This window comes from Arachis ipaensis, chromosome B07, assembly GCF_000816755.2.
Source record: "Arachis ipaensis cultivar K30076 chromosome B07, Araip1.1, whole genome shotgun sequence".
In the NCBI taxonomy this organism is placed as follows: domain Eukaryota; kingdom Viridiplantae; phylum Streptophyta; class Magnoliopsida; order Fabales; family Fabaceae; genus Arachis; species Arachis ipaensis.
Genome location: NC_029791.2, coordinates 50,993,618 through 51,011,596, shown reverse-complemented (window position 1 = coordinate 51,011,596; position 17,979 = coordinate 50,993,618). Strand labels below are relative to the sequence as shown.

The 17,979-nt window shown below is 36.9% G+C and overlaps 1 protein-coding gene across 1 annotated transcript; it reads left to right on the top strand.

The window, feature by feature from the left end:
- Positions 40–1,016, top strand: LOC107608432. The gene is made up of 2 exons (XM_016310227.2): positions 40–550; positions 641–1,016. The coding sequence occupies exons 1-2, from the start codon at positions 422–424 to the stop codon at positions 803–805; spliced, it is 294 nt and encodes a 97-aa protein (XP_016165713.1). The 5' UTR covers positions 40–421; the 3' UTR covers positions 806–1,016.

Here is a 17,979-nt window from a genome sequence, read left to right as displayed (position 1 = left end):
GTGAATCCTCAGCTGGAGTTAAAGCCGCTGCATGCGCAAACATGTTTTTTTTTAACATGTTGCTCGTAGAGACTTGAGACAGATCCCTCCTCAGAAGCCCATTCTTTTTGTCAAAAGGATTGGGTCTATCATCTCCCACATTTTTTCTCTCATTTTGATGAGCTGTTTAATTTTGGCCCAGCTGATCACCTCTAAATACAATCCAAATCCATATAAAAGACACTAGTGTATATCATGTCAAATTCATAACCCAAACCCAAAAAGAAAAAAGAAAAAAAAAAGAAAATAAACAAATGATACGAAGCGAAGCCAGAAAGGAAAGAAACTAAAAGAAACGCCTTGCGCGGGAAAAGGGAAGAGGCAATCTTCACAAAACGGAATTACAAATTTGCAACTGAGAAAGGGAAAAAGAGAGTAAGAAATGGACAACGAACAAGATAACAAGGCTCTGAAATTCCGAACGGCGTCACTGAGTCGCTGTACCAAAGCAGCTTTGTTCCTCCACCGCCTGAACTCACTTCGCGCCGTTAACAACGGAGAAGAAGAACACGTATACATTTTCCCCCCTACTTCTTTCTTCCTTTTTCTTTTCTCTCTCTTCAATTTTCTGTTTATCTGATTCCAGCGCTTCTGTTTTCAGGAGAAGTTGAAGAAGGAGATGCAGGATCTGAAGATGGAATTGCTGAAGGAACGTCGGAAGAATAAGAAGATGAAGCTCTGCTCGTTCATGGAGCTGCTTCTTCAGGTTCTCTTGTTACTTTCGCTTTGGACCTTCTTCTTGGCGTTCTTCCTCAGAGGTCCGTGAACGATGCTATGGATCTCGATCGAAACGCAGCGTGTAGGTCATGTTATGGTTTGCATCGCAGTTGTTAATTTGACTTTCTAGATGCTTCTTCTGTGTTATGTGGGAGCTCTTCGTTTATAAATTGGCCTGTGCCGTTGCCTCTCGTAACAATTGATTTCTCTGTTCATGTAATTGAATGGCTGAAGGTTCCTGGTTTTAGTCTTCTTTTTCCTCTTCGTCTTCGATGAAGATTACTGCGCAATTTCACAAAAATAAAAAATAATAAAATAAATTAAAAAATAAGTAAACTATTCACTTGAAAATTTGATACAATGGATTAGAAAGGAGAAAGATCCAACGATAACATTAAAAAAATGAATATTCCTTTGTCTTTAATCTGTTCCAAACATTATTTATTAAATTCTTTAATTATGTAGCACTAACTCATTTCTATGTAGTTGAATTAATTATTATTATCAAGGTTGTGATAACCAGACCGGTCATTGAACCGGTCGAGTGACTGGTTCAATAATTCAATCGGAGTCGAACTGTAGTTGAACTGGTTTAATTAAATATAGAGTAAAATTATATAAAAAATTCAATATATAATTTTAAATATTTAAATTCAATCATTTTTAAACTAATAAAATTTAAAATTTGACAATTTCATATAATAAATTATCCATAATTTATCACTAAAAGTTAATAAACAACTTCAAATATCAAAATTTATAACTAAAAAAAAATCAAAATGCTATAAATGACAAACACAAGATGTTCTACCATAAAAAGAAACAACATTAAACAAATGTACTATATATATGGCAGCCATTGCAACAATTAGTCATTTACAGCAAAATTTAGGAATCAAAATTGAATTTACATACAGCAGTCTAGCCATTACAAATTATTGAAATTAGTAAATTACATACAGCAAAATTTAGAGAATTAGATAATACATACAGAAGCAGAACTCTGCATCATATAATTAACCAAATAATTATAGCAGCTATGGTTAATTAATTAACCAAATAATCCAAAATTGACCAAATAAAGAAGTACAACTCTGCATCAATCCATATAATTAACCAAAATTAACCAAATAATTACAGCAGCTATTACATACAGAAACTGAACTCTGCATCAATCTATATAATTGACCATATAAAGAACTTTGCATTAATTCATATAATTCATTAACAAAATAAAAAAATTGGTTGAAAACCAGTACAAACTCACCGCGGCAGAGAGCACAGAAGGCGTCTAGGTCACGGCGACAGAAGAGAGCAGCTTTCGTGATGTTGATAGAACAGCTTCCGTCGACCAGAAAAGCAGACGACACCGACCAGATGACCAGACCAGCTTCGGAGTTCCGAGGACGACGCCGCTGCAGCAGCTTCAATCCGCAACCAGACTAGACCAGCTTCCTTCCATCCGCCCGTTGGAGATCCTTCTGCCTGGTGACAACGTCGATTGTGGTAGACTGGGAGGGACAGTGGCCTTCGTTGTTGGATGAAGATTGGGAGTGAAATTAGGGTTGAGGTGTGGTGGCTGGTGAGTGAGGAGACTGGGTTTCCAGTTTGTATAAAGGGTTGGGTTGGGTTGGGTTACCGGGTCAGGCGGTCAGCTATGCGGGTTCCTTTTTTTTCGTGCGTCTCAAAACAACGCCGTTTAGGACCTTGGTAAAAAACTGGCACCTTTAAAAACCTGGCCGGTTTGACCGATTTTTGCAAGGCAATTCGAGGGTCAATCGAACCGGCCAAGTGACCGATTCCCGATTAACCTAGTTAAACGGGCCGGTCCAGTCCAATTTTTAGAACCTTGATAAATACCCTAACACCCCTCAAGTATTATTTACGTTTTAATCTACTAAAAACCTGCTTAAAACCCTTGCTAACTTAAGGATCGGAGTCTCTTACAGGTACCATCTTCTACCTCCTCATGAGAAACTCGGACATACAGTACCTCGACATCCACAAGCCGGACGCTGCTATACAAAGGGATCTAGACTTCACGTTCCGACTCAAATCAACATTTTAGATAACCCTCAAAACAATACTTATTAACAACTAATTTTAATTTTATTTATCAAATATAAATATTACAATATAAAATATTAATTTTAATAAACTATTTAAAAAAATTAAAATTTTATCGTACCAAATACTTTCTGGAAAAAGATTTGCAAAGTTAATTAATGCATTAGGCTTTGAAAACCACATTTTTAACTTTTCACAACTGAACAGAAAGACTAAAGTAACCAAAATATAAAAAGTTTAGTTTAATTTAATTGTAAGTAAAGGACAAATATGATCAGACAACAAAATATATGAACTTGGTATTCATTTACTATTATTTCTTATATAATACACATATATATAGTCCTAGAATATAAAAAAAAATAGTAATACCTATTTATCTAATATGAACAGTTAACTCTTGATTAAAAAAATTGATTAAAAGATTAAAATTTTGTATTTACATTTAAGCCAATCAGATTTTACTTTTTAAAAAACAGAACGTTTTACTGACAAATTATTCACTGTTATAACATAAAATATCTTGGATGTTTCATTAATTTTATTTTATCGATTCAGTTTGATTACTAACAGATAGTGTACAACACAATAAACTAATTTAACATACCAATTTAGCTCAAAACACATGTAAAAAAAAACATGTATTTCATTAAAACATGAGAAATTGAAAGAAACTTTTACATTTCACCTTATTCTACTTATCAGAAAAATATATCCATTCACCTGAATACAATATGTTAATGTCATAATTTTTAAAATTATCTTATTTAACCTATAAAAAAGAAAGTAAACAATGTATATGTTGAACAACGCGAACAACAGTTTAAAAAATGAAGCTTAAATTAGTTATTAAAATCAGATTCTCAATTTATTAGAATAATTAATTTTTAAATTTAGATTATTAGGGTTAGGCAGTGTAACCATCTTTCAATATACTGTCATATCATGTTTCCATTCTATCTCAACCCTCATTTTCCTCCCCCTCCTCCACTTACACTATCGTTCATCCTGATGGTCCTACCCTTCGCCGCTCAACCCGATGGAACACCCTAACTATTGATGAGCGGATAATTTATACCCTTTTTGGCATTGTTTTTAGGTAGTTTTAAGTATATTTTATTTACTTTTTATTATATTTTTATTAGTTTTTATTCAAAAATCACAATTCTGGACTTTACTATGAGTTTGTGTGTTTTTCTGTAATTTCAGGTCTTTTCTGGCTGAAATTGAGGGACCTGAGCAAAAATCTGATTCAGAGGCTGAGAAAGGACTGCAGATGCTGTTGGATTCTGACCCTCCTGCACTCAAAATAGATTTTCTCGAGCTACAAAGGCCCAATTGGTGCGCTCTCAATTGCGTTGAGAATTAGACATCTTGGGCTTTCCAGAAATATATAATAGTTCATACTTTGCCCGAGATTTGATGGCCCAAATTGGCGTTAAAAGTTAGCCAAAAACTTTCTGGCGTAAAACGCCAGAACTGGCACATTTCTTGGCGTTAAACGCCTATTTTGGCACCTAGGGTGGCGTTTAACTCCAACTTGAGGCATATGCACGTGTAAGCTTGAAAGCTCAGTCCAAACACTCACCAAGTGGGTCCTGAAAGTAGAATTCTGTACTATCTACACCTAGTTACTCATTTTCTGTAACCCTAAGTTACTAGTCTAGTATAAAAACTACTTTTAGGGATTCATTCTGTAACTCATGACATTTTACACTTCATATTGTATCTTCTACGGCATGAGTCTCTAAACCCCATAGGTGGGGGTGAAGAGCTCTGCTGTGTTTCAATGTATTAATGCAATTACTACTGTTTTCTATTCAATCACGCTTGATTCTATTCTAAGATACTCACTCGTACTTCAATATAGAGAACATGATGATCCGTGACACTCATCATTATTCTCAAACCTATGAACGCATGCCTGACAACCACTCCCCTCTTTATTTTAATTGAATTTTCGAAATTTGCATTTATCATATCTTATCTTATTTCAAATTCAAATTTCAAATTTCAATTAAATTCTAAAATTCAAAAATCAAATTTCAAAATTTAAATTTTAAAAAAAAAATTTAAAATCAAACCTTTTCAAAATTTAAATCTTTTTCAAATCTTTATCTTATATTGTTGACTTTTTCAAAATTCAAAATTCAAAATTCAAATTTTAAATTTCAAATTTCAAAGTTTAAAATTCAATTTTCAAATTTAAAATTTAAATTTCAAAACTTTTTTTTAAAACTTATCTTCTCTTACCTAACTTATCTTATCTTTTCTAATTTCAAATTTTAAAATCACATCCTTTTCAAATCTTTTCTTTTATTTATTCTCTTACAAGTATATTTAATTTTAAGACATATCTTTTTGAAAACTTCCTAACCACTTTTTCTCTCTTCAATTTTCGAAAATCATATCCAAAATTTTTGAAATCTTTTTAATTAAGTAATCATTTTAGTATTCGAATTTCTTTTATTTCTTTTCCTTTTAGCTTTCGAAACTTATATTCTATTTTCCAAGTATTTTATTTTATTCTCTTTTTTATGGTTTGTCCTTAATTAAATAAAATAAAATTTCTATTTACAATTCACATCATCTCCCTTTCTCCATCATGGACCTAAGTGGATATGAACAGTCCAGAAGGACTCTGGGGTCATATGCTAACCCCATTACTACTTCATATGGGAGTAGTATCTGTATACCTCCCATCAGAGCCAGCAGTTTTGAGCTAAACCCTCAGCTCATTATCATGGTGCAGCAAAATTGCCACTATTCCGGTCTTCCACAGGAAGAACCTACTGAGTTTCTGGCACAGTTCTTACAAATTGCTGACACAGTACGTGATAAAGAAGTAGATCAGGATGTCTACAGATTATTACTGTTTTCATTTGCTGTAAAAGATCAAGCTAAGAGGTGATTAAATAACCAACCCACAGCAAGTATAAGAACATGGAAACAGTTATTAGACAAATTCCTGAATCAATATTTCCCTCCAAAAAGGATGACACAGCTAAGGTTGGACATCCAAGGCTTTAAACAAGAGGATAATGAATCTCTTTATAATGTCTGGGAGAGGTACATAGGGATGCTAAGGAAATGTCCCTCTGAAATATTTTCAGAATGGGTACAGTTAGACATTTTCTACTACGGGCTTACAGAAAAGGTCCAGATGTCTCTATACCATTCAGCTGGTGGATCTATACACATGAGAAAGACAATTGAAGAGGCTCAAGAGCTCATTGATACAGTTGCTAGAAATCAACATCTTTACTTAAGTAGTGAGTCCTCTGATGAGAGAAACTTTTGCGTGGTCTAGAAATTTGCGGATAAATCCTCGTTGCAAGTATAGTTTCTAAACCTTCAAAAGTCCTTTCATACAAACATTTTGGGTGTCATAAGTAACAAACCCCTTTAAAAATTGTTAACCGAGTATTCAAACCTCGGGTCGTCTTCTCAAGGAACTGCAAGAAAGTATGTTCTTATTATTGGCTATAAAGGTTGTAATCGGGGTTTAGAAGGTGAGAAGCTAGTGATTTAAATGACAAGTAAAGTAAATGACAATTAAAATAAATAAAACTGTAAAGCAAACTTTTGGCAAGGTAAGAGAAATTGGAAGTCCAACTTAGTTATCTCTCTCAACAATAATGAAAGTTGAATCTAAATTCCACTTAGTTAACCTTTGCTAAAACAAAGGAAAGTCAAGGGACTAATTAGTTTGACCTTTGAATCCTATTTATTTCCTAAGAAAAAGTTGGGATTATTGAAGTTCAGTTCAATTAGCAAGATAGCGATTTATCAGTTATGTTGAGTTTGATAATGTTGAGTTACTGATTTCTTAACCAAAACCAAAAGGGGAAAAAGTAAAATTGCTGGAATAAAAATATCCTTAGATGGAAGCCAATGAATTAAAGAGAGCAATCATAAACTGGAATACCTCAAATATCATTAATTCAAATAACAATCTGTAACATGGAATAATTCATAAATTAAATTATAAAAGTAAATAATCAACTCAAGTGCTGGAATAAATAAATAGAAGTGAAAAGGGAAGCTTAAAACAAAGAAACATAAAACCTGGATCGAGAGTCACTCTTAAAAACTAAGAGAAGTCCTAAATCCTAAGAGAGAGAGGAGAGAACCTCTCTCAAGACTAAATCTAAATCATGGAAAGTGAAAATTGGCGAGCTCTCTCTGAATGGATGCATTCCCCCACTTTATAGCCTCCAATCTGTGCTTTCTGGGCCAAAAACTGGGTCAGAAATAGCCCAGAAATCGCCCCTTGCGTATTCTGGTACGTTCAGGTCGCGGACAAGTGACGCGGAGGCGTCGTCCACGCGGCCGCGCGGATTGAAGTTCGCAGATGCGACGCGTCCGCGTGGATCACGCGTTCGCGTCGCCTGGCGTCAGGGCAACTATGGCATATTATATATCAAATCGAATCCCCGGACGTTACTTTCCAATGCAACTGAAACCGCGTCATTTGGACCTTTGTAGCTAAAGTTATAGCCGTTTGAGTACGAAGAGGTCAGGCTGGACAGCTTAGTAGTTTCTCCAACTTCTTGTATTCCTTCCACTTTTGCATGCTTCCTTTCTATCCTCTGAGCCATTCCTGCCCTGTAATCTCTGAGAACACTTAACACACATATCAAGGCATCTAATGGTAATAAGAGAGGATTAATAATAAGCAAATATAAGATCAAAGAAGCATGTTTTCAATCATAGCACAAAACCAGGAAGGAAAATGTAAAACATGCAAATAATATGAATAAGTGGGTAAAGAGTTGATAAAAACCACTCAATTGAGTACAAGATAAACCATAAAATAGTGGTTTATCATCCTCCATGAAAGAAGAGGCTAAGGCAGTATCCACTGAATTTAGTCCTCCAGAACAAGTTGTTGAACTCAATCAGCAATTGCTTCTTATAACAAAACAGTTAGTTGAATTTAAAGAGATGTTCCAAGACACTAAAAATGCTAACAAGAATATAGAAGCACAATTGAATCAGACAAGACAGCAGTTATCTAAACAGATAACAGAAGAATGCCAAGCCGTTCATTTAAGGAGTGGGAAGACATTGAATGTCTCAACTCAAGGCAGCAGAAAGCCAAGAAAGGAACAACTGACAAAGGATGACCAAGCCACTACCCAAAATCCCTCTAAGGACAGTAAGAGCCTAGAGAGGAATGATTCTGGCGTTCAAACGCTAGAAAAAGGTGAAAAATTGGCATTAAACGCCCAATGGATGACCAATTTTGGCGTCCAAACGCCAGAAAAGGGTGGCAATATGGCGTTAAACGCCCATACAGCACCCAATTCTGGCGTTCAAACGCCAATGGGGGATCAGACACATGCAAGTGATGATAACAACCTCCTTAGGCAGGCTTCTCCAACCACTTCTGTAGGAAGTAAACCTGTAGCAACTAAGGTTGAAGAATATAAAGCCAAGATGCCTTATCCTTAGAAACTCCGCCAAGCAGAATAGGATAATCAATTTGCCCGCTTTGCAGACTATCTCAGGACTCTTGAAATAAAGATTCCGTTTGCAGAGGCACTTGAGCAAATACCCTCTTATGCTAAGTTCATGAAAGAGATCTTAAGTCATAAGAAAAATTGGAGAGAAACTGAAAAAGTTTTCCTCACTGAAGAATGCAGTGCAGTCATTATGAAAAGCTTACCAGAGAAGCTTAAAGATCCCGGAAGCTTTATGATACCATGCACATTAGAGGGTGCTTGTACCAAGACAACTCTATGTGATATTGGGGCAAGTATCAACCTAATACCTGCATCCACTATCAAAAAGCTTGGTTTGACTGATGAAGTTAAACCAACCTGGATATGCCTCCAACTTGCTGATGGCTCCATTAAGATTCCATCAGGCGTAATTGAGGACATGATTGTCAAGGTTGGGGCATTTGCCTTTCCCACTGACTTTGTAGTACTGGAAATAGAGGAGCACAAGAGTGCAACTCTCATTCTAGGAAGACCTTTCCTAGCAACTGGACGAACCCTCATTGACGTCCAAAAAGGGGAGATAACCCTGAGAGTAAATGAGGATGAGTTTAAGTTGAATGCTGTCAAAGCTATGCAGCATCCAGACACATCAAAGGACTGCATGAGCGCTGATATTATTGACTCCCTGGTGGAAGAGGTCAATATGACTGAGAGTCTCGAATCAGAGCTAGAGGATATTTTTAAAGATGTTCAGCCTGATCTGGAGGAACTAGAGAAAACAGAAGAACCTCTGAAAAATCCTCAAGAAGAGGAGAAGCCTCCTAAACCCGAGCTCAAACCACTACCACCATCCCTGAAATATGCATTTCTGGGAGAAGATGACACTTTTCCCGTGATCATAAGCTCTGCTTTAAAGCCACAGGAAGAGAAAGCACTAATTCAGGTGCTAAGGACACACAAGACAGCTCTTGGGTGGTCCATAAGTGATCTTAAGGGCATTAGCCCAGCCAGATGCATGCACAAGATCCTATTGGAGGATGATGCTAAGCCAGTGGTTCAACCACAGAGGCGGCTAAATCCAGCCATGAAGGAGGTGGTGCAGAAAGAGGTCACTAAGTTACTAGAGGCTGGGATTATTTATGCTATTTCTGATAGCCCCTGGGTGAGACCTGTCCACGTTGTTCACAAGGAGGGAGGCATGACAGTGGTTTCATAATGAAAAGAATGAACTGGTTCCTACAAGAACAGTTACAGGGTGGTGTATGTGTATTGACTACAGAAGGCTCAATACAGCCACCAAGAAGAATCATTTTTCTTTACCATTCATTGACCAAATGCTAGAGAGACTAGCATGCCATGAATACTACTACTTTTTGGATGGCTATTCAGGTTACAACCAAATTGTAGTAGATCCTCAGGACCAAGAGAAAACAACATTCACATGTCTATCTGGAGTATTTGCCTACAGAAGGATGCCATTTGGCCTGTGTAATGCACCTGCAACCTTTCAGAGGTGCATGCTCTCTATCTTCTCTGATATGGTAGAGAAATTCCTGGAAGTCTTCATGGATGACTTCTCAGTATTTGGAGACTCATTCGGCTCTTGTCTTGATCATCTAGCACTTGTTCTGAAAAGGTGCCAAGAGACCAACCTGGTTTTAAACTGGGAGAAATGTCACTTCATGGTGACTGAAGGAATTTTCCTTGGGCACAAAATTTCGAATAAGGGAATAGAGGTGGATCAAGTTAAGGTAGAGGTAATTGAAAAATTACCACCACCTGCCAATGTTAAGGCAATTAAAAGCTTTCTGGGGCATGCAGGATTCTATAGGAGGTTTATAAAAGATTTTTCAAAAATTGTAAAACCTCTGAGCAATCTGCTAGCTGCTGATACACCATTTGTCTTTGACACAGAGTGTCTGCAGGCGTTTGAGACTCTAAAAGCTAAGCTGGTCACAGCACCAGTCATTTCTGCACCAGACTGGACATTACCATTCGAACTAATGTGTGATGCCAATGATCATGCCATTGGTGCAGTATTGGAACAGAGGCATAACAAGCTTCTGCATATCATTTATTATGCTAGCCATGTTTTAAATGATGCACAGAAGAATTACACAACCACAGAAAATGATTTGCTTGCAGTAGTTTATGCCATTGACAAGTTCAGATCTTATTTAGTAGGATCAAAAGTGATTGTGTACACTGACCATGCTGCTCTAAAATATCTCCTCACAAAGCAGGATTCAAAACCCAGACTCATAAGATGGGTGTTGCTTCTGCAAGAGTTTGATATAGAAATAAGAGACAGAAAAGGGACAGAGAACCAAGTAGCTGATCACCTGTCCCGGATAGAACCAGTAGCAGGATCGTCCCTCCCTCCTACTGAGATCTCTAAAAACTTCCCAGATGAGAAACTCTTTGCCATTCAGAAAGTACCATGGTTTGCAGACATTGCAAACTATAAAGCCGTGAGATTCATACCCAAAGAGTACAGTAAGCAGCAAACAAAAAAATTGATTTCTGATGCAAAGTACTACTTGTGGGATGAACCATATCTTTTTAAGAGGTGTGCAGACGGAGTAATCCGTAGATGTGTACTTAGGGAAGAGGCACAGAAGATCCTATGGCATTACCATGGATCACAATATGGAGGACATTTCGGAGGTGAGCGAACAGCCACCAAGGTTCTCCAATGCGGCTTCTACTGGCCTACCCTCTATAGAGACTCCCGAGAGTTTATACGTAACTGTGACAGCTGCCAGAGAGCTGGTAATCTGCCTCACGGTTATGCCATGCCTCAGCAAGGGATCTTAGAGATTAAGTTGTTTGATGTATGGGGTATTGACTTCATGGGACCTTTCCCACCATCATACTCAAACACTTATATTCTGGTGACAGTAGACTATGTATCTAAATGGGTAGAGGCAATTGCAACACCTACTAATGATACTAAGATAGTGATGAAGTTCCTCCAGAAGCATATCTTCAGCAGGTTCGGTGTCCCTAGTATACTGATCAGTGATGGAGGCACTCATTTCTGTAATAAACAACTTGACTCTGCTTTGGTTCGATATGGAATTAACCATAAAGTGGCAACTCCATATCATCCACAGACAAATGGGCAGCCGAAGTCTCAAATAGAGAACTAAAACGAATCCTGGAACGGACTGTAAGTACCCGTAGAAGGGATTGGGCAAGAAGTCTGGATGATGCTCTGTGGGCATACAGAACCGCATTCAAGACTCCTATAGGCACCTCTCCATACCAGCTTGTGTATGGAAAAGCCTGTCATCTGCCAGTGGAACTGAAACACAAGGCCTACTAGGCAACCAGATTCCTAAACCTTGATGCTAAGGTAGTTGGAGAGAACAGATTACTCCAATTGAATGAGTTGGAGGAGTTCAGACTCAATGCTTTCGAAAATGCTAAAATCTACAAGGAGAAAGCAAAAAGGTGGCATGACAAAAGGCTGTCATCTAGAGTCTTTGAGTCAGGACAGAAGGTTCTGCTATTTAACTCTAGGCTCAGATTGTTCCCTGGGAAATTGAAATTCCGGTGGAAGGGACCATATGTGATTATAAGTGTGCCACCATATGGATATGTAGAGCTTCAGGATATTGACTTTAACAAAAAGTTCATTGTTAACGGACAGAGAGTCAAACATTATCTTGAAGGCAATGTTGAGTAAGAATGCTCAAAACTGAGACTAAATTAAAAGCTCAGTAAAAGTCCAGCTAAAGACAGTAAAGAAGCGCTTATTGGGAAGCAACCCAATCTTATTTATCTATGTTAATTACTTTTTCATTTCATTTTCCATTGTTAGTTCATGTTTTCTTTAGGTTGATGATCATGTGGAGTCACAAAAACAGCTGCAGAATTAAAGCAAAATAAAAAACAGCATCAAAAATATCACACCCTGGAGGACAGGCTTACTAGAGTTTAAACGCCAGTAAGGATAGCAGAATGGGCGTTCAACGCCCATGCAGGCAGCATTCTGGGTGTTTAACGCCAGAATTGGCAACATTCGGGGCGTTCAGAAAAATGCCCAGTAAAGAAGGATTCCTGGCATTTAACGCCAGCCAGGGTATCTGGCTGGGCGTTAAACACCCAAAGAGGCAGTCAAGTGGGCGTTAAATGCCAGAATGGATATCATTCTGGGCGTTTAACGCCAGGATGACACAAGGGTGGTAATTTTGTTTCCAATTCAAATTTTATTTAATTTTTCATGTTTTAATTCATAATTTTTTGCATCAAACATATTTTAAACGTTCATCTTTCAATTTTTATTTTCAAAAATTAATAATCTTTCCTATTCTTTGTAATTCTTTTTCAATTCTTTTCAATTCCTTCCAAAACGTTTTCAAAACTTACATATCTTTTCAAAATTCTTTTCAACTCTTTTTAATTTTTCTTGCATACAGTAATAAGTTTTCAAAATTAATTGCATCATTCTTCTTTTACTCCCTTCTATTTGATTTTGCTCGAGGACGAGCAAAGCTTTTAAGTTTGGTATGGAAAAGCTCAGCTTTTTGCTTGCCATAACCATTAATGGCACCTAAGGCTGGAGAAACCTCTAGGAAGAGGAGCAACAAAGGCAAGAAAGAGACAAAAAGGAGATCAAAAGCTCCATTGGTTCTTCAAAAGGAAGAAGAAGCCACCATCACTAAGGTGGACCCGTTCTTTAATCTCCTTGTTTATTTTCTTTTCTGTTTTCGGTTTTTATGCTTTATGTTTTGACTATGTTTGTGTCTTCATTACATGATCATTAGTGTTTAGAGTCTATGTCTTAAAGCTATGAATGATTCTATGAATCTCTCACCTTTCTAAAATAAAAAATGTTTTTATTTGCAAAAGAACAAGAAGTGCATAATTTTGAAATTTATCTTGAAATTAGTTTAATTATTTTGATGTGGCGGCAATACTTTTTGTTTTCTGAATGAATGCTTGAACAGTGCATATTTTTTATAGTGAAGTTTATGAATGTTAAAATTGTTGGCTCTTGAAAGAATAATGAAAAAGGAGAAATGTTATTGATAATCTGAAAAATCATAAAATTGATTCCCGAAGCAAGAAAAAGCAGTGAAAAAAACAAAGCTTGCGAAAAAAAAAGGCGAAAAAACATAGAAAAAAAAAAGAAAAAGCAAGCAGAAAAAGCCAATAAAACTTTAAACTAAAGTGCAAGGGTAAAAAGGATCCAAGGCTTTGAGCATTAATGGATAGGAGGGCCTAATGGAACAAAATCCTGGCCTAAGCGGCTAAATCAAGCTGTCCCTAACCATGTGCTTGTGGCGTGAAGGTGTCAAGTGAAAAGCTTGAGACTGAGCGGTTAAAGTCGTGGTCCAAAGCAAAAAGAGAGTGCTTAAGAGCTCTGGGAACCTCTAACTGGGGACTCTAGCAAAGCTGAGTCACAATCTGAAAAGGTTCACCTAGTTATGTGTCTGTGGCATTTATGTATCCGGTGGTAATACTGGAAAACAAAATGCTTAGGGTCACGGCCAAGACTCATAAAGTAGTTGTGTTCAAGATTCAACATACTGAACTAGGAGAATCAATAACACTATCTGAATTCTAAGTTCCTATGGATACCAATCATTCTGAACTTCAAAGGATAAAGTGAGAGGCCAAAATTGTTCAGAAGCAAAAAGCTACTAGTCCCGCTCATCTAATTGAAACTAATCTTCATTGATATGTTTGAAATTTATTGTATATTCTCTTCTTTTTATCCTATTTTGTTTTTAGTTGCTTGGAGACAAGCAACAATTTAAGTTTGGTGTTGTGATGAGCGGATAATTTATACCATTTTTGGCATTATTTTTAGGTAGTTTTTAGTATGTTTTATTTACTTTTTATTATATTTTTATTAGTTTTTATTCAAAAATCACAATTTTGGACTTTACTATGAGTTTGTGTGTTTTTCTGTAATTTCAGGTATTTTCTGGATGAAATTGAGGGACCTGAGCAAAAATCTGATTCAGAGGCTGAGAAAGGACTGCAGATGCTGTTGGATTTTGACCCTCCTGCACTCGAAGTAGATTTTCTGGAGCTACAGAGGCCCAATTGGTGCGCTCTCAATTGCGTTGGAAATTAGACATCTTGGGCTTTTCAGCAATATATAATAGTTTATACTTTTCCCGAGATTTGATGGCCCAAATTGGCGTTAAAATCCAGCCAAAAACTTTCTGGCGTAAAACGCCAAAACTGGCACATTTCTTGGCGTTAAACGCCCATTTTGGCACCCAGGGTGGCGTTTAACTCCAACTTGAGGCATATGCACGTGTAAGCTTGAAAGCTTAGCCCAAACACTCACCAAGTGGGTCCTGGAAGTGGAATTCTGCACTATCTACACCTAGTTACTCATTTTCTGTAACCCTAAGTTACTAATCTAGTATAAAATCTATTTTTAGGGATTCATTCTGTAACTCATGATATTTTACACTTCATATTGTATCTTCTATGGCATGAGTCTCTAAACCCCATAGGTGGAGGTGAGGAGCTCTGCTGTGTTTCAATGGATTAATGCAATTACTACTGTTTTCTTGGGCTTTCCAGCAATATATAATAGTTTATACTTTGCCCGAGATTTGATGTCCCAAATTGGCGTTAAAATCCAGCCAAAAACTTTCTGGCGTAAAACGCCAGAACTGGCACATTTCTTGGCATTAAACGCCCATTTTGGCACCCAGGGTGGCGTTTAACTCCAACTTGAGGGATATGCACGTGTAAGCTTGAAAGCTTAGCCCAAACACTCACCAAGTGGGTCCTGGAAGTGGAATTCTGCACTATCTACACCTAGTTACTCATTTTCTGTAACCCTAAGTTACTAATCTAGTATAAAAACTATTTTTAGGGATTCATTCTGTAACTCATGATATTTTACACTTCATATTGTATCTTCTATGGCATGAGTCTCTAAACCCCATAGGTGGAGGTGAGGAGCTCTGTTGTGTTTCAATGGATTAATGCAATTACTACTGTTTTCTATTCAATCACGCTTGATTCTATTCTAAGATACTCACTCGTACTTCAATATAGAGAACATGATGATCTGTGACACTCATCATTATTCTTAAACCTATGAACGCGTGCCTGACAACCACTCCCGTTCTATCTGAGCTCAACGTAGTCATTGGGCAACAGCTTGAGTGTGTATCTCTTGGGTCTCTAATCCACGGACCGAGTCCGGAAGTTAGAACATTCGTGGTAGAGGCTAGAACCAATTGGCAGCATTCCTGGGATCCGAAAAGTCTAAACCTTATCTGTGGTATTCCGTGTAGGATCTGGGAAGGGATGACTATGACGAGCTTCAAACTCACGAATGTTGGGCGCAATGACAGTGTGCAAAAGGATAAGGGTCCTATTCCGACGCTAGTGAGAACCGACAGATGATTAGCCGTGCGGTAGCTGTACATGGTATTTTTCATTCGAAACGAGAAATCCAACAGTTGATTAATAGTGCAGAGATCGTACCTGGTAGTTTTCATCCGAGAGGATCATACAGCTTACCATTGAAGGAAGCTGATGAGAAGACTTTTGCGTGGTCTAGAAATTTTCGGATAAATCCTCATTGCAAGTATAGTTTCTAAACCTTCAAAAGTCCTTTCACACAAACATTTTTGGTTGTCACAAGTAACAAACCCCTTAAAAATTGTTAACCGAGTATTCAAACCTCGGGTCGTCTTCTCAAGGAACTGCAAGGAGGTATGTTCTTATTATTGGCTATGGAGATTGTAAATTCGGGGTTTCAAGAAGGAGGAATAAATTTGACAATTAATTTAAATGGCAATTAAAATAAATAAATACTATAAAGCAAACTTTTGGCAAGGTAAGAGAAATTGGAAGTCCAACTTAGTTATTCCTCTCAACAATAGTGAAAGTTGAATCTTAATTCCACTTAGTTAACCTTTACTAAAGCAAAGGAAAGTCAAGGAACTAATTAGTTTGACCTTCCAATCCTATTTATTTCCTAAGAAAAAGTTGGGATTATTGAAGTTCAGTTCAATTAGCAAGATAACGATTATCACTTATGCTGAGTTTAATAACTGTTGAGTTACTGATTTCTTAACCAAGACCAAAAGGGGAAAAAGTAAAATTGCTAGAATAAAAGTGTCCTTAGATGGAAAGCAATGGTAACACAAATTAAAGAGAAAGCAATCAATAACTGAAATACCTCAAATAATCATTAATTCAATTCGTAACATAGAAAGGGTTCATAAGCCAATTTGGCAACATTTATAGATACGAATAAAAGCATTAAAAGTAAAAGTGGCATAGAAACATAAATTAAAGTAAATATTAAACCTGGATCGAGAGTTACTCTTAAAAATTAAGAGAAGTCCTAAATCCTAATCCTAAGAGAGAGGAGAGAACCTCTCTCAAACTAAATCTAAATCATGGAAAGTGAGAATTGGCGAGCTCTCCCTGAATGGATGCATTCCCCCACTTTATAACCTCTGGTCTATGCCTTCTGGACTTGGATTTGGGCCAAAAAGGGCTTCAGAATTCGCTCTGAGCGTTTTCTGCAATTTTTGGTGCGTGGCCTCTGTCACGCGTCCGCGTGGGTCACGTGGTCGCGTCGTTCAGAGCTTTTGCTTGCCACGCGGTCACGTTTATCATGCAACCGCGTCGCTGCTTCTTTGCGCTTGGCACGCGTCCGCGTCGCCCATGCGATTGCGTGGATGCCAATTTCCTCAGAAGCTCCGTTTTGTGCTTTCCTTCCAATGTTGTATGTTTCCTTTCCATCCTTTAAGTCATTCTGCCTTAGAAAATCTGAAACTAGTCAATACACTAATCACGGCATCGAATGGAAATAAAGGTAATTAAAAATAATTAATTTTAAAGCTTAGAAAACATGTTTTTCACATATATCACATAATGAGGAAGGGAAAGTAAAACCATGCAATTAATATGAATAAGTGGGTGAAGGATTGAATAAATCACTCAAATTAAGCACAAAATAACTCATGAAATATGGGTTTATCAACCTCCCCACACTTAAACTATAGCATGTCCTCATGCTAAATCCAAGGTAAAGAATAAGGTAAGGTTAAAGTGGTGGAATGTTATGCAATGCAACCTATTCTAAATGCAACTACCTAAATGAATGATGCATCATGCAATTCTAATTTATTCACTCATATATAAAGCTTACAGGTAGTTAAATTAATTCACATTCTCAAAGAGTCATATATGTATATATAGCCAAGCCTTAGATAATCAATAAGCACTTTTACAATTGAGATGGGAGAAGAAACATTTGCAAGACAATTAGATAATTCAAACAGAGATAAATGTTAATGAGCTATTGAACCCTCACTGGATTTGTGTTTACTCTCTAGTTACTCAATGTTTATTGGGTTAATCACTCTATTCCTCTTTTTATTCTTCCTTTCTATAACTTTGTTCTTCATCTAACCAATCAACAATTATAGAATACAGTCATACCAAAAATCATGAGGTCTTTAATTAAGGTTATAATGGGGCCAAGGTAAAGGTAAGGATATATGTATAAGGCTAAGTGAGCTAATAAGTGAATCCTTAATTAGACTAAAATCTCACCTAACATACATATTTAGTAAGACAAAACTTTTTTACCTATTTTCCCATATTTTCCTACTTGTTGTTACATGCTCATGTTTCAATTTTTTTTTATTCTTATTCCATGTGCATTGCTTTTATTTTTGCATTTGGGGAATTCTTTACCCCTTTA